We start from the raw sequence: 19,357 nt of genomic DNA, 5'->3' as shown, positions 1-19,357 counted from the left end.
GTTCAGGCTCTGTTGTGCAGTTAAAGTTGGAACAGTGCCACTTACCAAAGAAAGATTTGTGTCTTGCTACAGAGGAAGGTGCCAGTACTTTGAGGTCAGATTCTAACTGGGCAGTGGAGCCTTGAGGGTGCTGGAATCCTGAGTACCCAGGAAAGCACCCTGAGTACGTTTGCTTTATTTGTTTTGCTTTCTCATCTATGCAACAGGGTTAGCTGTTGGGTTTCTGCTGTGTGCAGAGCTCTTGACCTGATGGTATAGGAGCATCTTAAACATAGTCTGGTGCCAGCCTTCAGGCAACTTAAAAGTCTCACCATTCCCACCCAAGCATTCACCAAGCCAGAAACACTGTCCACAGATACTGTCCACAAAGTCATGCTGCTGCAAGTAGAGGCCAATCTGACAAGGTTGGTAGAGCAGTGTCCACAAGTTCCCTACTACAGTAGGTCCCTGCTTCACCCACAACTGAGTCAGTTGAACAGCAGCAGCAGGTGAGTGTGTCTTCTAAACAGCCAGAGGGGAGCAGAGAGAAGAGGAAAAGAGTGTAAAGAATCTGAGTCCTACTGAGTCTCCTGCCACAGTCTTACCCTGAATGTGTCCTTTCATCGCCGGTAGATAAAGCCAGGGCAGGTGCGAACAGTCAACACAGAGGCGGGTCACATTTAACTCACTACTCCTTACAGGTGACACAAATGCAATAAGTGAGGCTCTATCCCCACCTGGGCCCCAGGGAGTGGGGAGCATGACTAATGGCACACATGCTCCCTGGTCTGTGACCACACAGATCCAAGCAGCACAGGCAGTGAGGTGTATGGAACTCACTGTCACGTGCAGGAGATGCCGAGGAGGAGGAGGGCTGACCCTACAGTCTCCAGCCTGCCAGGAGGGATGGGCAAGGACAGCCCTAGAGACTGTGTGAGGAGCACTTCAGTTGGTCATAAGATTAGACACTTCCTAACAGAAGCGAGAAGAGAGGCCACATCTGGCCCTGCACCTCCATTCATAGCCCAAACAGCAGAGCATGCGTGTGAGGAGTATACACTGTGGTCCTCTATGCCATCCAACCAGTGTCTCCTGTTTCGCCTAGAATGCTGTTACCATAGTGATGGGCCCATTTCTGTAACTTGGCTTCTCTTTAAATGAAGGTTTTTCAAGAGAGAGGCTGTTACTAGCATCTAGTGAGTGATGCTGTTAACACCCCACAAGGCACAGGACACCCCACAACAAAGGAGAACCTGGCCCAAAATGTCCACAGTGTCATGGTTGACAAACACTGCCATGAAAATGGAAACCACTTCTGCCACATGCTAATTTAAATAAGAAAAAAATATAGCCCTAGCCAGATGGCTCAGTTGGTTGAAGCGTCATCCTACTATGCCAAGATTGCAAGTTCAATGCCCCATCAGAGCAAATGCAGGACTAATCCAGTGATTGCATAAATGAGTGGGACAACAAATCAATGTTTCCCTCTCTTCCTTCCTCTCTCTATAATTAATAAATTAAATATACATATATGTATATTTTGTGTGGTGTCAGATGGGTACTATAGACTAATCAAGGTGAATCACTTTGTGAGTTATATAAATGTCAAATCACTATATTGTGCACCTGAAACTAATATAATATTGTATGTCAACTGTAATTTAAAAACTTTAAAATTTTTAATTAAAAAAATTAATATCCAATTAAAATATCCATTAAAAAAATATACCGGCCCTGGCCGGTTGGCTCAGCGGTAGAGCGTCGGCCTAGCGTGCGGAGGACCCGGGTTCGATTCCCGGCCAGGGCACACAGGAGAAGCGCCCATTTGCTTCTCCACCCCTCCGCCGCGCTTTCTTCTCTGTCTCTCTCTTCCCCTCCCGCAGCCAAGGCTCCATTGGAGCAAAGATGGCCCGGGCGCTGGGGATGGCTCTGTGGCCTCTGCCCCAGGCGCTAGAGTGGCTCTGGTCGCAACATGGCGACGCCCAGGATGGGCAGATTATCGCCCCCTGGTGGGCAGAGCGTCGCCCCTGGTGGGCGTGCCGGGTGGATCCCGGTCGGGCGCATGCGGGAGTCTGTCTGTCTCTCCCCATTTCCAGCTTCAGAAAAAAAAATGGAAAAAAAAAAAAAAATACCGAGGTGGTGTAGAAATAGGTTTACAGTTGTTCATGTGGAAAATACAATAATTAATAAATAACAATAGAAGAATAAATTGTGTTTCATGTACTCACAACTGTAAACCTACTTTTGCTAACCCTATATATGTACTTTTTTTCATCCATTTTAGAGATTTTATGCAGATTTTATGCCAAACTCTGGGCCCTTTTGATAATACAATGTCATCACTAATCCACAGCCTTAAATTTTCCCTGCGAACTCAACTAGAACAGCCAGTACTGCAAAACCCCTTTTCTTCCTGGTGGTAGATGGCAAAATCTTCACCATGCAGCTCCCTGGGCGCCAGACCACCGCCTACTGTGCAGCTGTGGTCTGCCCTTGAAGTATGTTGCCTCCTCTTACTGGGTTACATCATTACTCGATTTATTACAAAGATGAAGGCTATGAAATTGAACAGGGAAAGGGGAAACTAACCAGCCTGTGATGATATTTATTGGTTGATCTCAGTGGCCAGGTATCACAGTCCCACAGGCCTGAAAACAGTGACCCTGTCACAGAGACTGGAAGTCATTTAAAATCAAAAATGACACTCTAATCCTCTGAATCTGATTTTTGAAGCTGCATCATATTGCCTTTTTTTTCTAGAGCAAGGCACGCAGTATCAAATTTTATGACAGTAACGGGGTCAATTTAAATGGCACAGCAAGCAGACTTGCTGTGTAATGCAGAGAAACGGATCACAACAGTGCCAAATCAATTTTCTAGTACAAGTCTGTGCACCAGGGTGGTTAAATTCGCTATTCAAAACTGAAATATAGCCCTAGGAAGTCTGGTTTCCAAGTGGATTTTCTGAGAATGCAGTAACTACAGTTACCATATCTGCAGAGAAAAAGATAAGAGGAACATTTATTAGGCTTCCAAAAACAAATTCATGTGGTTTGCAACCTAGAGAAAACCCAACTGGGTTATCCATGTTAATCCGTTCTGATGTCCAGAGTCCTTAGTTACATGCTTCTTTGGCTGAGTACTATCTTAGGAACAAATGAGCGGGGAAAATGGTAAAGAAACAAACATATACCTTTGTAAAAGGTTTGGTCAGAAAACCAAAGGAGACTCAGAAGGAATGGAAAGAGAGACAACATAGGAAATAAAAACAAACCACAACAAAAAAGGAAACAGTTCTCTAACTCAATGAAAAGATTCCTACAATGAAACAAAATCTGTTACACTCATCCTGGGAACTACTCTGGGCAAAATCTCTCCATCTCCTTAGTTGTCTCATTCTTCAGTTCATCAAATCCTTAAAGAGAATATTCACTTAACTCGAACAAAACTTTTGCCTGAAGGCATTAAAAGATTTACAGTAAATGGCCCTGGCCAGGTCCCTTGGTTAGAGCATCATCCCAACATACCAAGGTTGTGAGTTCAATCCCCACCAGAGCACATACAAGAACCCACTAATGACAGTATGAATAAGTAGAACAACAAATATATGTTTCTCTTTCTCTCTCTCTCTCTCTCTCTCCCTTCTTCTCTAAAAATCAATCAATAAAAAATTTTTATTTGCAGTAAGTGATCAGGAATTCTAAAATTGCCTATCCTGTTACTGTTTGCTTAAACAACAAATAAACAGAAAGCTAAAAGGAAAATGGTAAAAAACAAACAAACAAACAAAATACTCTAGCAGGTGAACTAAAGGACCTGCTAAGGATGGGAAGGTACTCTACGACCATGCCACCCTGAACGCGCCCGATCTCGTCTGATCTCGGAAGCTAAGCTGGGTCGGGACAGGTTAGTACTCAGATGGAAGGATGCCTTTTCCTTTAGTCTCCCTTTCCTTTATTTTCTTACCTACATATTAATATGCCCTAAATCTAAATCACTTCAATGTTCTCTGATTTGAAATGTTTCTCAGCACTCATACTTTAAGAGTGACAAATCACAGGAAAGGAATTGAGGATTTGAAGATGTTTTCAACACTCACAGCCCCCACAGTTGCGGAGCGATCATAGAAACCGTTGAAATACGGTAACATGATGGTCACTAACATTTGGAATCACCACTCTGAGATGTTGAACTCGCCACATTAAACGGAGGTTTCACTATATTAACCAGAGTGTACTCTGAGGCAAGGGAGTGGACTGAGGTGTTTTAGAAAAATTATGACCAGTGCAAAACAAAACAAGAAAGGATTTTCTGACTAATTCTTGGTTAACCAGCAATCCTAAATTAGCCATTACATTATCTGCCATGTTCCTCCATCACAAGTATGTTGGTTAGATGAGATATTAATGGACAGGAAAGCCCTGATCTAAACCATCCACTCATATTAGAAAACACTCTCAGCTGCAGGTCAAAAGTGCCCCACAGTGCAGACTCTCAAACCTGCCAATGCACAGCCATAGGGGCGTGTTTCCCAATCAGAGATACCCAAAGATCTTTACAGGGATACCCGCCTCCCTACCTGGCAAAGAACAGCCTCTCCTCCATGTGTTCCAAAAGGCACTTGCACAATCAGCCTCTCCTTGTCCTCACTGTGCAGGTGGCCCTGGAGCTTGCCCAGGCTGAGCCGCTCCCCAGGGCCCTCCTGATAAACACAGCCACAGCTCAGGATGCTGAGCACCACCTGGCTCTGGTCAGCCTTGGTGAAAACCAAGTTCTGGACTGTCTCCTGCAGTGCATCCTTGCTGGTCACCTGGAGACCAGCAAACGAGAAGGATGATGACAAGCTCAACACCTTCCCTCCCTGAGAAAGGTAGGCGATGAACTTCTGGTACAGGTCTCTGGGAATAGCTTCCTTCGTGGCAATGACCAACAGCACACAGTTGTCTGACCACGGGTCTCTGAGCACACTCTCCGCCAGCAGGTGATACAGAGTGTAACTGTCCGGGTCCACACAGTCAGCCAGAACAGACTGGACCTGCTGGAACCTGTCCAGAGCTTCCTGGGAGGCAGAGCCCACATAGAAAAGGATGTTGGGTGCCTTCCCCATGATGTTGATTCTCCTCTCCTCTCTCTCAGGGCCGATGGCATCAGCAACACCCTCCAAACTGCCGCTGGGGTCATAGGGAAGATCTGGAATGTTCTCTGCAGATGCAAACTTTACTGATTCAATGGTGCTATTCTCCAGCTCCAAACACTCATGGCAACTAGAGAGATGGAGGTGACAGAGCTCGACAGAGTCCTCTCCTCTGGCGCTCTGGCCAGCAGGCTCCCTCCCAGAGGCACCGCCTTGCCCTTGGGTAGGTTCTGCACCTGGAACCTTTGGATCATCTTTGCCAACATGCTCCATAATGTCCGTATTGGGCTCAAGCTCAACAGCAGGTTCAGGGTTTGGATGCAGGATGTGGGCTGGCTTGTTTGTGGCCTGGTCCTTCAGTTCCTTCAGAACAGAGTCCTGCAGGTGCACTGCTAAAGCATGAGCAGAAAAGACACTCAGTCAACTCTTCTGATTTGTCATGCAGCTTAGTTCAAAACCTCACTACGCTCTCTGCATTCCCTGGCTCATGCTCCCGGGCAGTCGCCTACGGGGCTCCCACTGCATCCCCGCCTCAGCGCTGCAAAACCACATCGTTGCCCCCCCCCCCCCCGCTAGAAACAGGCCCCTGACAATCCCAAGTGAAATCTAAGTCTCCACACACCTTTCCCATATGAACTGGGAAACCTCAGACTCCCTCAGAGACTAATGAAGAAAGTGAGCTTCAGAGAGGTAATGTTGCCTGCTTACAGAATTCTAGATTCAATCTCTTGGGTGTCAATCTCCTATATGACAATGAAACTACAAAACTGAAAACAAGCACTAATCTAGTCTATCCAAGCACACCCCAGGAAAAAGTCAGTCCGGGGACACTTTATAGGGTCAGCCTGGGAGGAGGGCCTTTCCAGAATCTTCTCTCAGGACTCAAATTGTTTCAGGACTGTTCCAGTCAACATTTACTGAGCACCTACTACACATCTGACATGGCATTAGGCACACATACATGGCAAATGGGGAAATTAAGTGATTTACACAGATTTCTGAGCTGGTAAGTGACACTCATTTGCTCGAGATACAAATGAAGACGTTCATAAACATGGAAAGCCAGCTTTGAAGGCTAATTAAGTAAGAACATTTTGCACATTTCCTAAAAAAAAAAAGGTGTATCCCAGAATTGTGATATGTATATTTTGGGTAAAAATCTGCTAAGAGTTAGAACATCATAGTAACACTGGGTATGCTTTCCATTCAATCAAACTATAGTCTGGACACTAATTACACTGTATTAGATTGGGAGAAACATATCACATGGGTTCTGAATTTGCACAGTAGTTCATAGACAATGCAATTATGAAATATCCTTGTTTAAGAATTTTAAAAACACTACCCTGGCCAGGTAGTTCAGTTGGTTAGAGCACTGTCCAGATATACCAAGGTTGTTGATTTGATCCCCGGTCAGGGTACACACAAGATCAACCAATGAGCTGACCAGGCAGTGGCGCAGTGGATAGAGCGTCAGACTAAGATGCGGAAGACACAGGTTCGAGACCCCAAGGTCACCAGCTTAAGCGCGGGCTCATCTGGTTTGAGCAAAAAGCTCACCAGCTTGGACCCAAGGTTGCTGGCTTGAGCAAGGGTTACTCGGTCTGCTGAAGGCCCACGGTCAAGGCACATATGAGAAAGCAATAACAACTAAGGTGTCGCAACAAAAAACTGATGATTGATGCTTCTCATCTCTCTCCGTTCTTGTCTCTCTGTCCCTATCTATCCCTCTCTCTATCCCTGTAAAAAAACAAAACAAAACAAAAAAAGAATCAACCAATGAATGCATAAATAAATGGAACAAATTTATGTTTCTTCCTCGTTCTCCCTTTCTCTAAAATCAATAAATTAAAAAAAAGTTTTTTTTTAACAAAGAATTTTAAAAGCACTAACCAGGGGTAAGCACCTCAAAAGAAACTGACACGTGTATGAATTATATATACACATGACTTGTTGACTGAATTAAACTGAAAATAAGCATCCCCTTAAGTCGTACCAAATAGGAGGACTCAACAGTCCTTAAGCTATTAACTGAAGACCTCTGCTATGATAAAAATATCTTCCAAAGTTACTTACACACAATCTTTTGGGGTATCAGTCCATTAGCCATCTGAAGTCTATCTTCCATGAATGCCACCCCCAACTTACTGAAGTCATCCACACTTGCTTTGGCAATTAACTGGTAAGGGTCCCCGGGTCTGCAAGCTAATGGCAAACAGCAGTCTGACCACTTTACAATCTAAGAAAACGTGGGTGAGGGAGGAAAAAGAAAAAAAGAGGCTGAGATTTCTCTTCTTGAAAATAACCAGATGCTTCACTTTCCCCTTCAGCTCTCCCCTGCTACATTATTACCGTGCAAGCGGTTCTGACCTAACAGTCTTATTTCTACCCAAAAGCAGGGCTCACAAAGCACACCAAACTATAACCCTCTTCTCTCAAGGTCATTGACATCTCCGCAGCTTCTCATGGTAGTCAAGGAGGCAAGGGCTGTCCCCAGACCCTGGGGAAACATAAACTTGCCCTTTGGTAACAGAAATAGAAGCAAATAACTTTACAATATTCAATGGTTCATAATGTAACCTGTAGACCAGCTTTTCTCAAAGTGGGGACCATGACCAACAAAACTCCCGCGGCGCCCATGAAAGCTTTGGGTGTCTGAGCGTGATTCTGTCTGGTGCTTCAGACTCTGGAGGAGGTTTAAACATGCTTCCCACTGATTCCTGAAGGAGGAGAACTGTCAGGGACTCCCCCCAAAACTCCAGCTTATCCCAGTTTACATCCCCACCACAAGGAGAACAGGGAAAATGAGGGCAGACAAAACTCAGTCCCTTTTGGCCTCTGGGTTTTTTATACGAGAAGAATTTGGAACTGGGGCAAGGAGAAGGGGAGCGTCCTAGGGTTCAGAGCCTGGCCCTGGAGTCCAGTCCAAGGACCTGGGCCTGGGTCTACTCAGTTGATCGTCACTGTGCATTTGCTGGCAAGTCTCAGAACGGCTCAGGTATCAGTTTCTTCACTCATAAAACAGGAAAAATTATAATATTAATATCCATCATTTTATAAATTTGTCATGTTAATAAGGTTAAAGCCCAGTAGAAAGCTTGGGATGAAAAATCCTGCTCAGTTAATGAAAGCGGCTATTATTAGCTATTAGGAATCTGGCTTTAAAAGCAATAATAAACACAGTGATCATTTTTTAAGATGCCATGAATAATATCCCTACTTCCCAAAATTAATCTTCTCAGGAATATACTGCCCCAAATCTCATACTCAGAGGTATATAATTTTGAATTCCATTTTTTATATCGGTAGGCTAGATGTTTAGAACAAACTGTTGCTGAAAACAATGAAAAAGTATGGGATAAAATAAATAAAACATCATCTTAATAGCATTAAGAACTGACTAGACAATGAAGAACTGCCAGACCCAAAGCTGAGGTGAATCCTGAACTTACAGAGCTGAGGAGAATCCCTATAACCCAAACCCCTGCTGCCCCGAGGGTACTTGCTCCTCCAGGAAGCTTGGGCTCAAAAGTCAAGGTCCAATTGGCAGAAGGGTAGACAAACAGACTCATGGAAAGGAACTGAGAGTACAGAAACAAACATACACACTTACAGACAGCTGACAATTCAGCTGGGAAAGAAAAATAAACACACTGTGGTACAACTGGATCTCCACAGGCAGAAGAATGAAAACAGACCCCTACACCATGCCATGTATACAAGGGACAAAAATTAACTCAGACTGGATCAAATCATCACTATGCAAGCTAAAATTAGGACACGTGTAAAAGAAAACATAGGTGTAAACTGTCATCACCTTAGATCAGGCAATGGTTTCTCACATAGGACTTCAAAAGTATAAGCAACAAAAGAAATAAAGAGATAAATTGGACTTCATCAAAATTTTTTTGTACATCAATAAAAAAAACTTTCAAGAAAATGAAAAAGCGGCCCTGGCTGGTTAGCTCAGTCAGTTAGAGCATTGTCCCAAAACATCAAGGTTACAGGTTCAATCCCTCATCAGGGCACATAGGGAAAGCAACTAATGAATGCACAACTAAGTGGAACAACAAATGAATGCTTCTCTCTCTCTCTCTCCCTTCCTCTCTCTATTCTCTAAAATCAATTAAAAAAAGAAAGAAAAGGCAACTGACAAAGTAGGAGAAAATATTTGTAAATCATGTATCTGATAACAGACTTTGATAACAGATTTGTATCCACAATATACAAAGAAGGCCTACAGCTCACCAATAAAAAGACAAATACCAATTTAAAACTGGGCAAAGGAGGTCCTGGCTGGTAGACTCAGTGGTAGAGCTTTGGCCTGGCATGTGGAAGTTCTGGGTTCGATTCCCAGTCAGGACACACAAGAGAAGTGCCCATCTGCTTCTCCACTTCTCTCCTCACTTCTCTCTCTCTCTCCCCTTCTTTCTCTCTCTCTCCTCCTCCCTTCCTGCAGCCATGGCTTGATTAGGGTGAGTTGACCCTGGGTACTGAAGATGGCTCCATAGCCTCCACCTCAGATGCTAAAAAATGGCTTCAGTTGCAATGGAGCAAGGACACCAGATTGGCAGAGCATTGCCCTCTAGTGGGCTTACAGGGCAGATTGCAGTCAGGGCGCATGTGAGAGTCTGTCTCTGCCTCCCTTCCTTTCACTAAAAGTTTAAAAAGGCCCTGGCTGGTTGGCTCAGTGGTAGAGCGTCAGCCTGGCATGTGGGGGACCCGGGTTCGATTCCCGGCCAGGGCACATAGGAGAAGCGCCCATTTGCTTCTCCACCCCCCCTCCTTCCTCTCTGTCTCTCTCTTCCCCTCCCACAGCCAAGGCTCCATAGGAGCAAGGATGGCCCAGGCCCTGGGGATGGCTCCTTGGCCGCTGCCCCAGGCGCTGGAGTGGCTCTGGTTGTGGCAGAGCGACGCCCCGGAGGGGCAGAGCATCACCCCTGGTGGGCAGAGCATCGTCCCTGGTGGGTGTGCCGGGTGGATCCGGTCGGGAGCATGCGGGAGTCTGTCTCTCTCTCCCCATTTCCAGCTTCAGAAAAATACAAAAAAAATAATAAATAAATAAATAAAAGTTTTTAAAAAATTTAATAAAAATAAATAAAAGTGGGCAAAGGATCTGAAAGACATTTGTCCAAAGAAAATATACACATGGCAATAAGTGCTTGAAAAGATACTCAGCATCATTAGTCATTAGGGAAACGCAAATCAAAACCAGTGAGATACTTTACCTCTACTCAGATGGCTATCATCGAAAAGACAATAACAAGCGTTGTTGAGGATGCTGAGAAGTCTGAATCCAAATACATTGCTGGTAGAAATGTAAAATGGGGTCCTGACCGGTTTGCTCAGTAGATAGAGCATCGGCCTGGCATAAGGAAATCCTGGGTTTAATCCCTGGTCAGGGCACACATGAGAGGCGACCATCTGCTTCTCTCCCTCTCCCCCTTCTCTCTTTCTTCCTTTCCCACAGCCTGTGGCTCAATTGGTTCAAGCATTGGCCCCAAACAGGGATTTCCAGGTGGATCCTGGTTGAGGCACATGTGGGAGACTGCCTCTCTATCTCTCCTCCTCTCACTTAAAAAAAGAAAGAAAAATATAAAATAGTACAAGTCTCTGGAAAAGAATCTGACAGTTCCTCAAAAACTTATATACATACAGTTATCAATGAAGCAGCAATTCCACTCCTTAGATATATATCTAAGGAAAAACATATGTCTACACACACAAAAACTTGTACACAAATATTCACAGCAAATTATTCATAATTATTCTCTGGTTTCCTGTCAGTAAGGTGTTGAGGAAATTGGTTGGGGGAATAGGGTGTATAAAAATCCCAGCTATCACAATGGTTTTGACCCTCCAAGACTCAACCCTACCTCACAAAACATTTTTTTAATGTTTATTTTATTGATTTTAGAGAGAGGAAGGGAGAGAGACAGGAACACTGATCTGCTCCTGTACGTGCCCTGACCAGGGATCAAACCAGCAACCTCTGCGCTTCGGGGCAACGCTCCAACCAACTGAGCTATCCTGCCAGGGCGTACCCCACAGAACATTACGCCTTAGTATTTCATTTCTTTCTCAGAGAGAATTCAAATGAAATTTAATTTCTCTTCTAAGAAAAAAATAATTTTAAAGGTTGATAACACTGTCGTAAAAGGGAAAATAGTAAATGTAAGTCTTTATGGTCAAAAGGTTGAAATGTATTAATTGGTCTGGAATATTTAGAGCAGGGGTCCCCAAACTTTTTACAAAGGGGGCCAGTTCACTGTCCCTCAGACTATTGGAGGGCCGGACTATAAAAAAAACTATGAACAAATCCCTCTGCATACTGCACATATCTTATTTTAAAGTAAAAAAACAAAATGGGAACAAATACAATATTTAAAATAAAGAACAAGTAAATTTAAATCAAAAAACTGACCAGTATTTCAATGGGAACTATGCTCCTCTCACTGACCACCAATGAAAGAGGTGCCCCTTCCAGAAGTGCGGTGGGGGCCGGATAAAATGGCCTCAGGGGGCTGCATGCAGCCCGCGGGCCGTAATTTGGGGACCCCTGATCTGTACGGTTGGACTATCCAAATGTTCCAGTCAGACTCTGCATTTCCAAGACAACATCTTTGATCCAATAATGTGAAGCTTACAATTCAGACTAATATTTCGCTGATGTCCAGCTTTGAGAATGGAGGGAGGATGTCAGCTCAGGAGGATAAGATAAATTCTCACCTCAGCAAATGCTGACTTTTCAGATGAAGGTGACTGGGAAATATAAAAGGGAACAGTGCCACCTCCTGCACAGAGCTAACAGCATCTTTGTTCTCAGTGCTATCGCTGGCCATCAGGGAACGGAAAAGCTCAGCCAGTGGACAGCCAGCCCGCACAAGTGTTCAGACGTTGATTCAGCAACCTGCTGGAGCAAGCGCAGGCTGAACACCCCAAAGGCAGCACTTAGTGTAAAAGGAGCTGAGCAGTAACTCTGCACACACCTCTCGGAAGGAGCAGAGAAACAGGAGATAAACAAAGCCCAGGGAAGGACAGGAAGCAGCCACAGAACAATACACTCACATCCCTGATCAAGTTTCTCAACTTGACCAGTCAGTTCCTCACCAAAGTGCATTTTCCTTTTTCTAGGAAAGAGGTCCAGGAGTCACAGACCATGCAAACTCCTGTGAGCAGCGCTGGGTGCTCTGATCAAAGTGAAGCTACACTGTCACCCACCTCCTCCAGGGTCCAGGGGTGTTTGCTTTCCGGGGGCTAAAAGCAAACAGGGCCTTTCCACTTTGCACTTTGAGATGGAAACAAAAGGGTAGAGGAAAAAAGGGGAAGTCAAGCAAAAGGCTGACTTCCAGAGATCAAAGCTAAGGTAGCCCTGAGCAGCCCTAAACAAAGGGATTTCCTCATAGAAGCAGCGTGCAGAAATCCCTTCCATAACCAAAGGACTGGAGGCTGCACTGACTACAGCGGGCAGTGATGCATCTGCTTCATCAACTTAACACCTGTCCTCAAGGAATACCCAGGACCAAAAGGCACCAATAAAAGCCAGCTGAGTTAACTCAAATTCAGAAAGTATCTATAAGAGTTCCACAGTCCTAAAAATGTAAAAGAATGTAATATCTCACCAAGTTCAAAAGTCTCCCTTACATAAAATATTTTCTAGCCTGACCTGTGGTGACGCAGTGGATAAAGCACTGACCCAAAACACTGAGGCTGCCAGTTCGAAACCCTGGGCTTGCTTGGTCAAGGTACATACAAGAGGCAATCAATGAACAACCAAAGTGAAGCAACTAGGAGTTGATACTCCTCACTCTCTCCTCTCTTTATCTCTCCTCTCTCTCTCTCTCTCTCTAATCAATAAAGTTTTTCCAAAAAAAAAAAGATTTCTATTGAATATCTTAGGATCCTGTCAAATTCAAATGACTTTAGAGTTAGATGAAGAATACATACAGATTCATACAAGGTTGGTCAGAAACAAGCTCTAAACATCTCCAGCTCCTGGCTGCACTACCCACCAAATGCTGGGTCATAGATGAAATGAATCAACTGGATAGTACCCTTGGTGGGTAGGCATCTTTGACCCCCAGAAAATTCAGGAATTAAGCAACCGCATTAAACGGTATCTTTAATGAAATCTTCTTGAGAAGGTAAATTAAATGGGATGACTATGGCAGAGATGCTCGTTACCTCTCCATAGCTACTCTTTAGTTCTCCCTCGCAGTGACACCACTCCAGGCTTGCTCTGAACCCTCGGCTGCCCAGGAACAAAATATATGTCTCAGGCTCCCCTGCAGCTGGAGAGATGGGAGGAGAAAAGACATCTAAAACTTCTGGATCTCAATGCTAAAGAGAAAGTTGGCTGGCAGCCAAGCTTCACTCTTCCCCCATCTGAGGGCTGGAATGTGGATGGGGTTGACTGCCGTGGGGGGGGGGGGACTGGGAAGCAGCCCAAATGCCCATCCAAAGATGACTGGGTAAAAAAGCTGTGGTACTACACAATGGAACTACTTGGCTGTAAAAAAAAAAAAAAGGAGGAATTCTTACCCTTTGCAACAGCATGGATGGACCTGGAGTGTATTATGCTAAGTGAAATAAGCCAGTCAGAGAAAGACAAGTACCATATGATTGCACTTATATGTGGAATCTAATAAACAAACAAAACAGAAACATCCTCATAGACACAGTGAACAGACTGAGAGCTGTCAAAGGGGAGGGATGTTGGGGGGTTCAGTGAAAAAGGCGAAGGGATTAGACAATTAAAAATCCTCACAGACAACAGTGTGGTTATTACCAGAGGGAGAGGCAGGTGGCGGAGGGAGAAGAGGGTAAAGTGGGGATAAACGGTGACAGAAAACGACTTGATTTTGGGTGGTGAACACAATACAGAGGTATTATAGAATTATAGACCTGAAACCTATATAATTTTATTAACTAATGTCACCCCAATAAATTCAATAAAAATTAAAAAAAATTTTTTTTGAATCAACCTCCAGGCAGCTATCAAAAAAAAAAAAGGCCAACCACCAGACACCACCATATCCTGCTTATGCATGAACTTTTTGACCGTGGCCCACAGCCAAACCAGGAGCAGGAAATACCTATCCTAGAACTGCCCCCTTCACCTGTTTTATCTTTCCCTTATCTCTAACCAAACTAAACTCTTTCAAAACAACCTACATCTTTTGTCCCCAAACCCATTAAACAAAAAACCTCATAGACACAGGCACGAGTCTGGTGGTTACCAGAAGGAAAGGGGGTGGGAGAAGGAGAGGAGCATAAAGTGGGGATAAAAGAGCCGGTCTGCTCTAGGACCGTGGACATGCTCATCTTTTCCATCCACCCTGAATGCTGGTGGTTTAGACTGTACGTCCTAGGACCTGCTCCCTTTTCTGGTTGTATATGGCTCAATAAACCCTTTCAGGACAACTTTCAGCCTGGAAGGTTTTTGTTTAATGTAGGGATGACTAAATGAGCTGGGGAGACTGGAGCACTGCTGCCCAATAACATAATATGGGCCAGAACACAAGTAGTTTAACATTTTCTAACAGGTGCATCAAAAATGTAAAAATAATAATAATCTCACTCATATATTTTTTAAAGATTTTTTTAAAAATTTATTTGAGAGAGGCAGACAGACAGACAGAAGCGGGGAGGAGCAGTAAGAATCAACTCGTAGTTGTTGCTTCTACTATGTTCCTAGACAGGGCAAGCCTAAAGTTTCAAACCAGTGACCTCAGCGTTCCAGGTCGACACTCCATCCACTACGCCACCACAGGTCAGGCAACTCATTTATATAATATATTTTAACTTAACCTAAAATATCCCATAGAAGGGAAGTCACAAAGGCCAGGAAAAAACATTCATAAAAAAACACATTTACTTTTAATTAAGACACAGTTTCCTTACAATACACAAGTGGAAAACATGTTACTTACAGTTTTCGAAGAGAAAGCTGGTCTCTGTAAATTCTCACCTTGCACCCAAATGCTCTCTGTCACAAATGCTATGTGTTCAGCTTCAAATATAAGAGGGGAAACAAGAACTAGGGCCCATTTGTTCAAGTCATCAATGGACTGGATAGAGAAAAAGAAAACACACAAAAAAAGGATTTAATGTCACTTCGAACTACAACTGCCACTTATCTCACCATTTGGGTCATCCCCTCCTCTGTAATTCCAGGTGGGGTCTAAATAAGGTTAACTGGTGCCCTTTTTTTTTTTTTTTTTTTTTTTTATTTTTCCGAAGTTAGAAGCTGGGAGGCAGATAGAGTCCCACATGCACCGGACCGGGATCCACCCCGCATGCCCACCAAGGGCGATGCTCTGCCTATCTGGGACGTTGCTCTGCTGAGGCTGGAGCCATTCTAGCGTGTGAGGCGGAAGCCATGGAGCCATCCTCAGCACCTGGGCCAACTTTGCTCCAATGGAGCCTTGGCTGCAGAAAGGGAAGGAAGACAGAGAGGAAGGAGAAGGGGAAAGGTGGAGAAGCAGATAGGCACTTCTCCTGTGTGCCCTGACTGAGGATCGAACCTGAGACTTCCACATGCTGGGCCGACGGCCTATTGCTGAGCCAACCGGCCAGGGCTGGTTAACTGGTGCCCTTCTACAGACCACATTCTCCCTGCATTTCTTGTTGGACTATGGCTATACAAGAATCTGCACAATCCCCTCTATGACTCATGACAGCTTTAACATCTCTAGACATTTGTTATAAAGCAGTTAATTCTAAATCTGGGCTTATTCCTACCATTCCTCACTGTTTATGCAGGAGTATGTAGGAGCTTTCCAAATGACAACCTGGAGGGACCTTCAAAGATAAGGGAGCTAAGAAGCGCATCCCAGCAAACAGAAGCCTATTACTAACAGAAGCCTAAAGAGCTGTTTTACTTCCTCCAGCCATTATAGCTTCAAGATTGGTTAGCAGACTGGATAAATCCACTAATCTCTGCTCTTCCCTGAAATCTCTCTGAAAAAACAGCAATTATATTTGAAGTCTTTAACTCACTAAAAACAAGATACATGCAAGCAGAAAAAGCTGAACTCTAAGGCTGCAGGGGGCATGCCTTAACATCACCACCACCAAAAAAGAAAGAAAAAAAAAAAAAAACACATTTGGGTCATGCTGCTGATCAGTTCAAATCTGCCCTTGCTGGGAGATCAAAAGAATTTCCATCAGGTTTAGTAATTTGGCACACAGTACATGCTCATTATCTGGTGAACTAATTAATAAATGAAAATTTAGAGAAGAAAACTGTCCTATTTCAGTAAATATAATTATCAATATAATAATTAAAGCCCTGGTGGGTAGTTTAGCTGGTTAGAGCGTCATCCTAATATCCCAAGGTTGCCGGTTCAATCCACAGTCAAGGCACATATAGAAATCAACCAATAAATGCATAAATAAGTGAAACAACAAACTGATGTTTCTCTCTCTCTCAAATGAATCAATAAAAAAATTAAAATCAATATTTTTTTATTTTAAGAATCTAAAACAAAAAGCAAATTGTCCACTTTATTCCAACATAGAAAATGTGCACATTGAACAAAAACCTTAAAATTTCCAATCTGCAAACTATCTTTAATTATATTTATCAATTCTTTGGGACATTCAATTATATACATTCCGTACGTGTGCATCTGATTTTAAATATGTAAAATATAAAGACAGCCTGATCTGTGGTGGTGCAATGGATAGGGAGCAAACCTGGGACACTGAGGACCCAGGTTTGAAACCACAAGGTCGCCTGCTTGAGTGTGGGCTCATCCAGCTTGAGCACAGGGTTGCCGGCTTGAGCATGGGATCATTGGCTTGATCCCAAAGGTCGCTGGCTTGAGCAAGGGGTCACTGGCTCGGCTGGAGCCCTCTGGTCAAGGCGCATATGAGAAAGCAATCAATGAACAACTAAGGTGCCACAACTACGACTTGATGCTTCTCATCTCTCTCCCTTCCTGTCTCTTCCTCTCTCTCCGTCTGTCTCTCTCTCTGTCCCTCTCTTAAAAAAAAATTAAAATAGCCTGACCTGTGGTGGCGCAGTGGATAAAGCGTCAAACTGGAAACACTGAGGTTGCCGGTTCAAAAAAACCCGGGGCTTGCCTGGTCAAGGCACATATGGGAGTTGATGCTTCCTGCTCCTCCCCCTTCTCTCTCTCTCTCTCTCTCTCCTCTCTATAATGAATAAATAAAAAATCTTTAAAAAAAATTAAAATAAAGACAAGGGCGTACAATTTATTCAGTTCTGTAAAACTATTTCAGTTCAGGCACACTGACAATAAGGCATCCACTGAGCCAAATCATCAACCCTATGATACTTTAAATCTTAAAATAATAAAAGCTAATCACAGGCCCTGGCCGGTTGGCTCAGTGGTAGAGCGTCGGCCTGGCGTGCAGAAGTCCCGGGTTTGATTCCCGGCCAGGGCACACAGGAGAGGCGCCTATCTGCTTCTCCACCCCTCCCCCTCTCCTTCCTCTCTCTCTCTTCCCCTCCCGCAGCCGAGGCTCCATTGGAGCAAAGATGGCCCGGGCGCTGGGGATGGCTCCTTGGCCTCTGCCCCAGGCACTAGAGTGGCTCTGGTCACGACAGAGCAACGCCCCGGAGGGGCTGAGCATCGCCCGCTGGTGGGCGAAGCATCGCCCCTGGTGGGCGTGCCGGGTGGATCCTGGTCCGCGCATGCGGGAGTCTGTCTGACTGTCTCTCCCCATTTCCAGCTTCAGAAAAATACAAAAAAAAAAAAAAGCTAATCACAAATAAATTATCAATTGTAATCCTTAAACATCAGGCTTTAAACCCAACAACCACTAAACATTCCTTCATTCACTGAAATACCAAGTGATGCCTGACCAGGCAGTGGCACAGTGGATAGAGCATCGGGCTGGGATGCACAGGATCCAGGTTTGAAAACCCGAGGTTGCCAGCTTGAGCGTGGGCTCATCCATCTTGAGTGCGGGCTCACCAGCTTGAGCACCGGTGTAGGAAGGATCATAGACATGACCCCATGGTCACTGGCTTGAGCCCAAAGGTCGCTGGCTTGAGCAACGGATCACTCGCTCTGCTGTAGCCCCCCAGTCAAGGCACATATGAGAAAGTAATCAATGAGCTAAGGTGCCACAACAAAGAACTGATGCTTCTCATCTCTCTCCCTTCCTGTCTGTCTCTATCTGTCTCTCTCTCTCTCTCTCTCTCTGTCACACACACACACACACACACACACACACAAAAAAAAGCAAGAAAGAAATACCGAGTGATTATTACAGGTCAAGCAGCTAAGCTAAATAGACCCAGATCCGAGAGAGAGAGAGAAAAAAACTGGAAGGTGAACTGTGGTTTAAACTCTGAGGGCACAGGGCTAGTCTGGGTGGGTGAGAGAGTGATATCTGAGCAAAGCTCGGGGTAAAGTTAGTTCTACAAAAAGCTGGGAGCACAGCAAGTAACAATCTCCTGAAAGCCCAAGGTGGGTTGGGCTGGAACAGTGGGCAAGGGTTGAAAAGCATTAGTTATAGTTACTAAAGTTAGCAGAAGACCAATCAAGTCATGGAGATGTTCAAAAGTAAAACCATTTTCTAAGAAAATTACAGACATTTACCCTCAATATTTTTAAATGTTCAAAATTTCCACTCTAAACCTTAAAGTTTATTTTTTAAAGTAAATGATCCAGTTTGGAAACCAGTACAACAGAAAAATCCATGCCTCCATTCTTCCTCACTTTGTCATCTTTCTGTATCAGGGTTCCCTGAGAGAATTAACTACTCTTGCATTCAGGCATCCAATGCACATAATGTATGAACTTCAGCCCCTTGCATTCAGTTGGTGTGCACTGTCCTCAATAGATGTGAGACATACCTTCTGTATGTCATAGTACAGTAGCAAGGAAAGGTATTTTTGATTTGCTAGCAGCACAGTATAATACTGTGCCTAAACATCACCTAACCAAAATATCCAAACCTGAGATAAGATCTTAATTCCCACTCAGGTGTTAAGGTTTTACACACATAGAACATTTCATTTTAATACTAAAAATGAGCCAGCATTCCACAAGAAAAGAGCAAGAAACCAATGAAAAGCAAATATTGATGAAAGGCCCTGACCAGGTGGCTCAGTTGTTTAGAGCACCCTAAGACATGCAAGGGAGTAACGATTTTGTGAGTTCTATCCCAGGTCAGGGCACATACAAGAATTAACCAATAACATCATGAATAAGTGGAACAACAAATCTATGTTTCTCTTCCTGTCTTTCTCCCTTCCTTTACCTT

The 19,357-nt window shown here is 44.1% G+C and overlaps 1 protein-coding gene across 7 annotated transcripts in view; it reads right to left on the bottom strand.

Annotated features, from left to right (window-relative positions):
- Window positions 1-19,357, bottom strand: part of HLCS (holocarboxylase synthetase) — a 193,205-nt gene that overhangs the window by 160,210 nt on the left and 13,638 nt on the right. For 3 of the 7 annotated variants that reach the window (XM_066259413.1, XM_066259408.1, XM_066259412.1), the window contains exons 2-4: window positions 15,046-15,183; window positions 7,190-7,352; window positions 4,559-5,505 (exon numbers count right to left, since the gene is read on the bottom strand). In XM_066259413.1, the coding sequence (XP_066115510.1) occupies window positions 4,559-5,505; window positions 7,190-7,241 (999 nt within the window). In that variant the 5' untranslated portion in view covers window positions 7,242-7,352; window positions 15,046-15,183. Of the gene's footprint in view, window positions 1-4,558; window positions 5,506-7,189; window positions 7,353-13,297; window positions 13,405-15,045; window positions 15,184-17,129; window positions 17,223-19,357 lie in introns of those variants that run through there. The other 4 variants (XM_066259414.1, XM_066259415.1, XM_066259410.1 and 1 more) reach the window with 4 other exon arrangements.

Source organism: Saccopteryx bilineata, chromosome 2 (genome assembly GCF_036850765.1).
Source record: "Saccopteryx bilineata isolate mSacBil1 chromosome 2, mSacBil1_pri_phased_curated, whole genome shotgun sequence".
Classification (NCBI taxonomy): domain Eukaryota; kingdom Metazoa; phylum Chordata; class Mammalia; order Chiroptera; family Emballonuridae; genus Saccopteryx; species Saccopteryx bilineata.
Note: the sequence above shows the minus strand (reverse complement) of the source record. Positions and strands in the feature narration are given on the sequence as shown.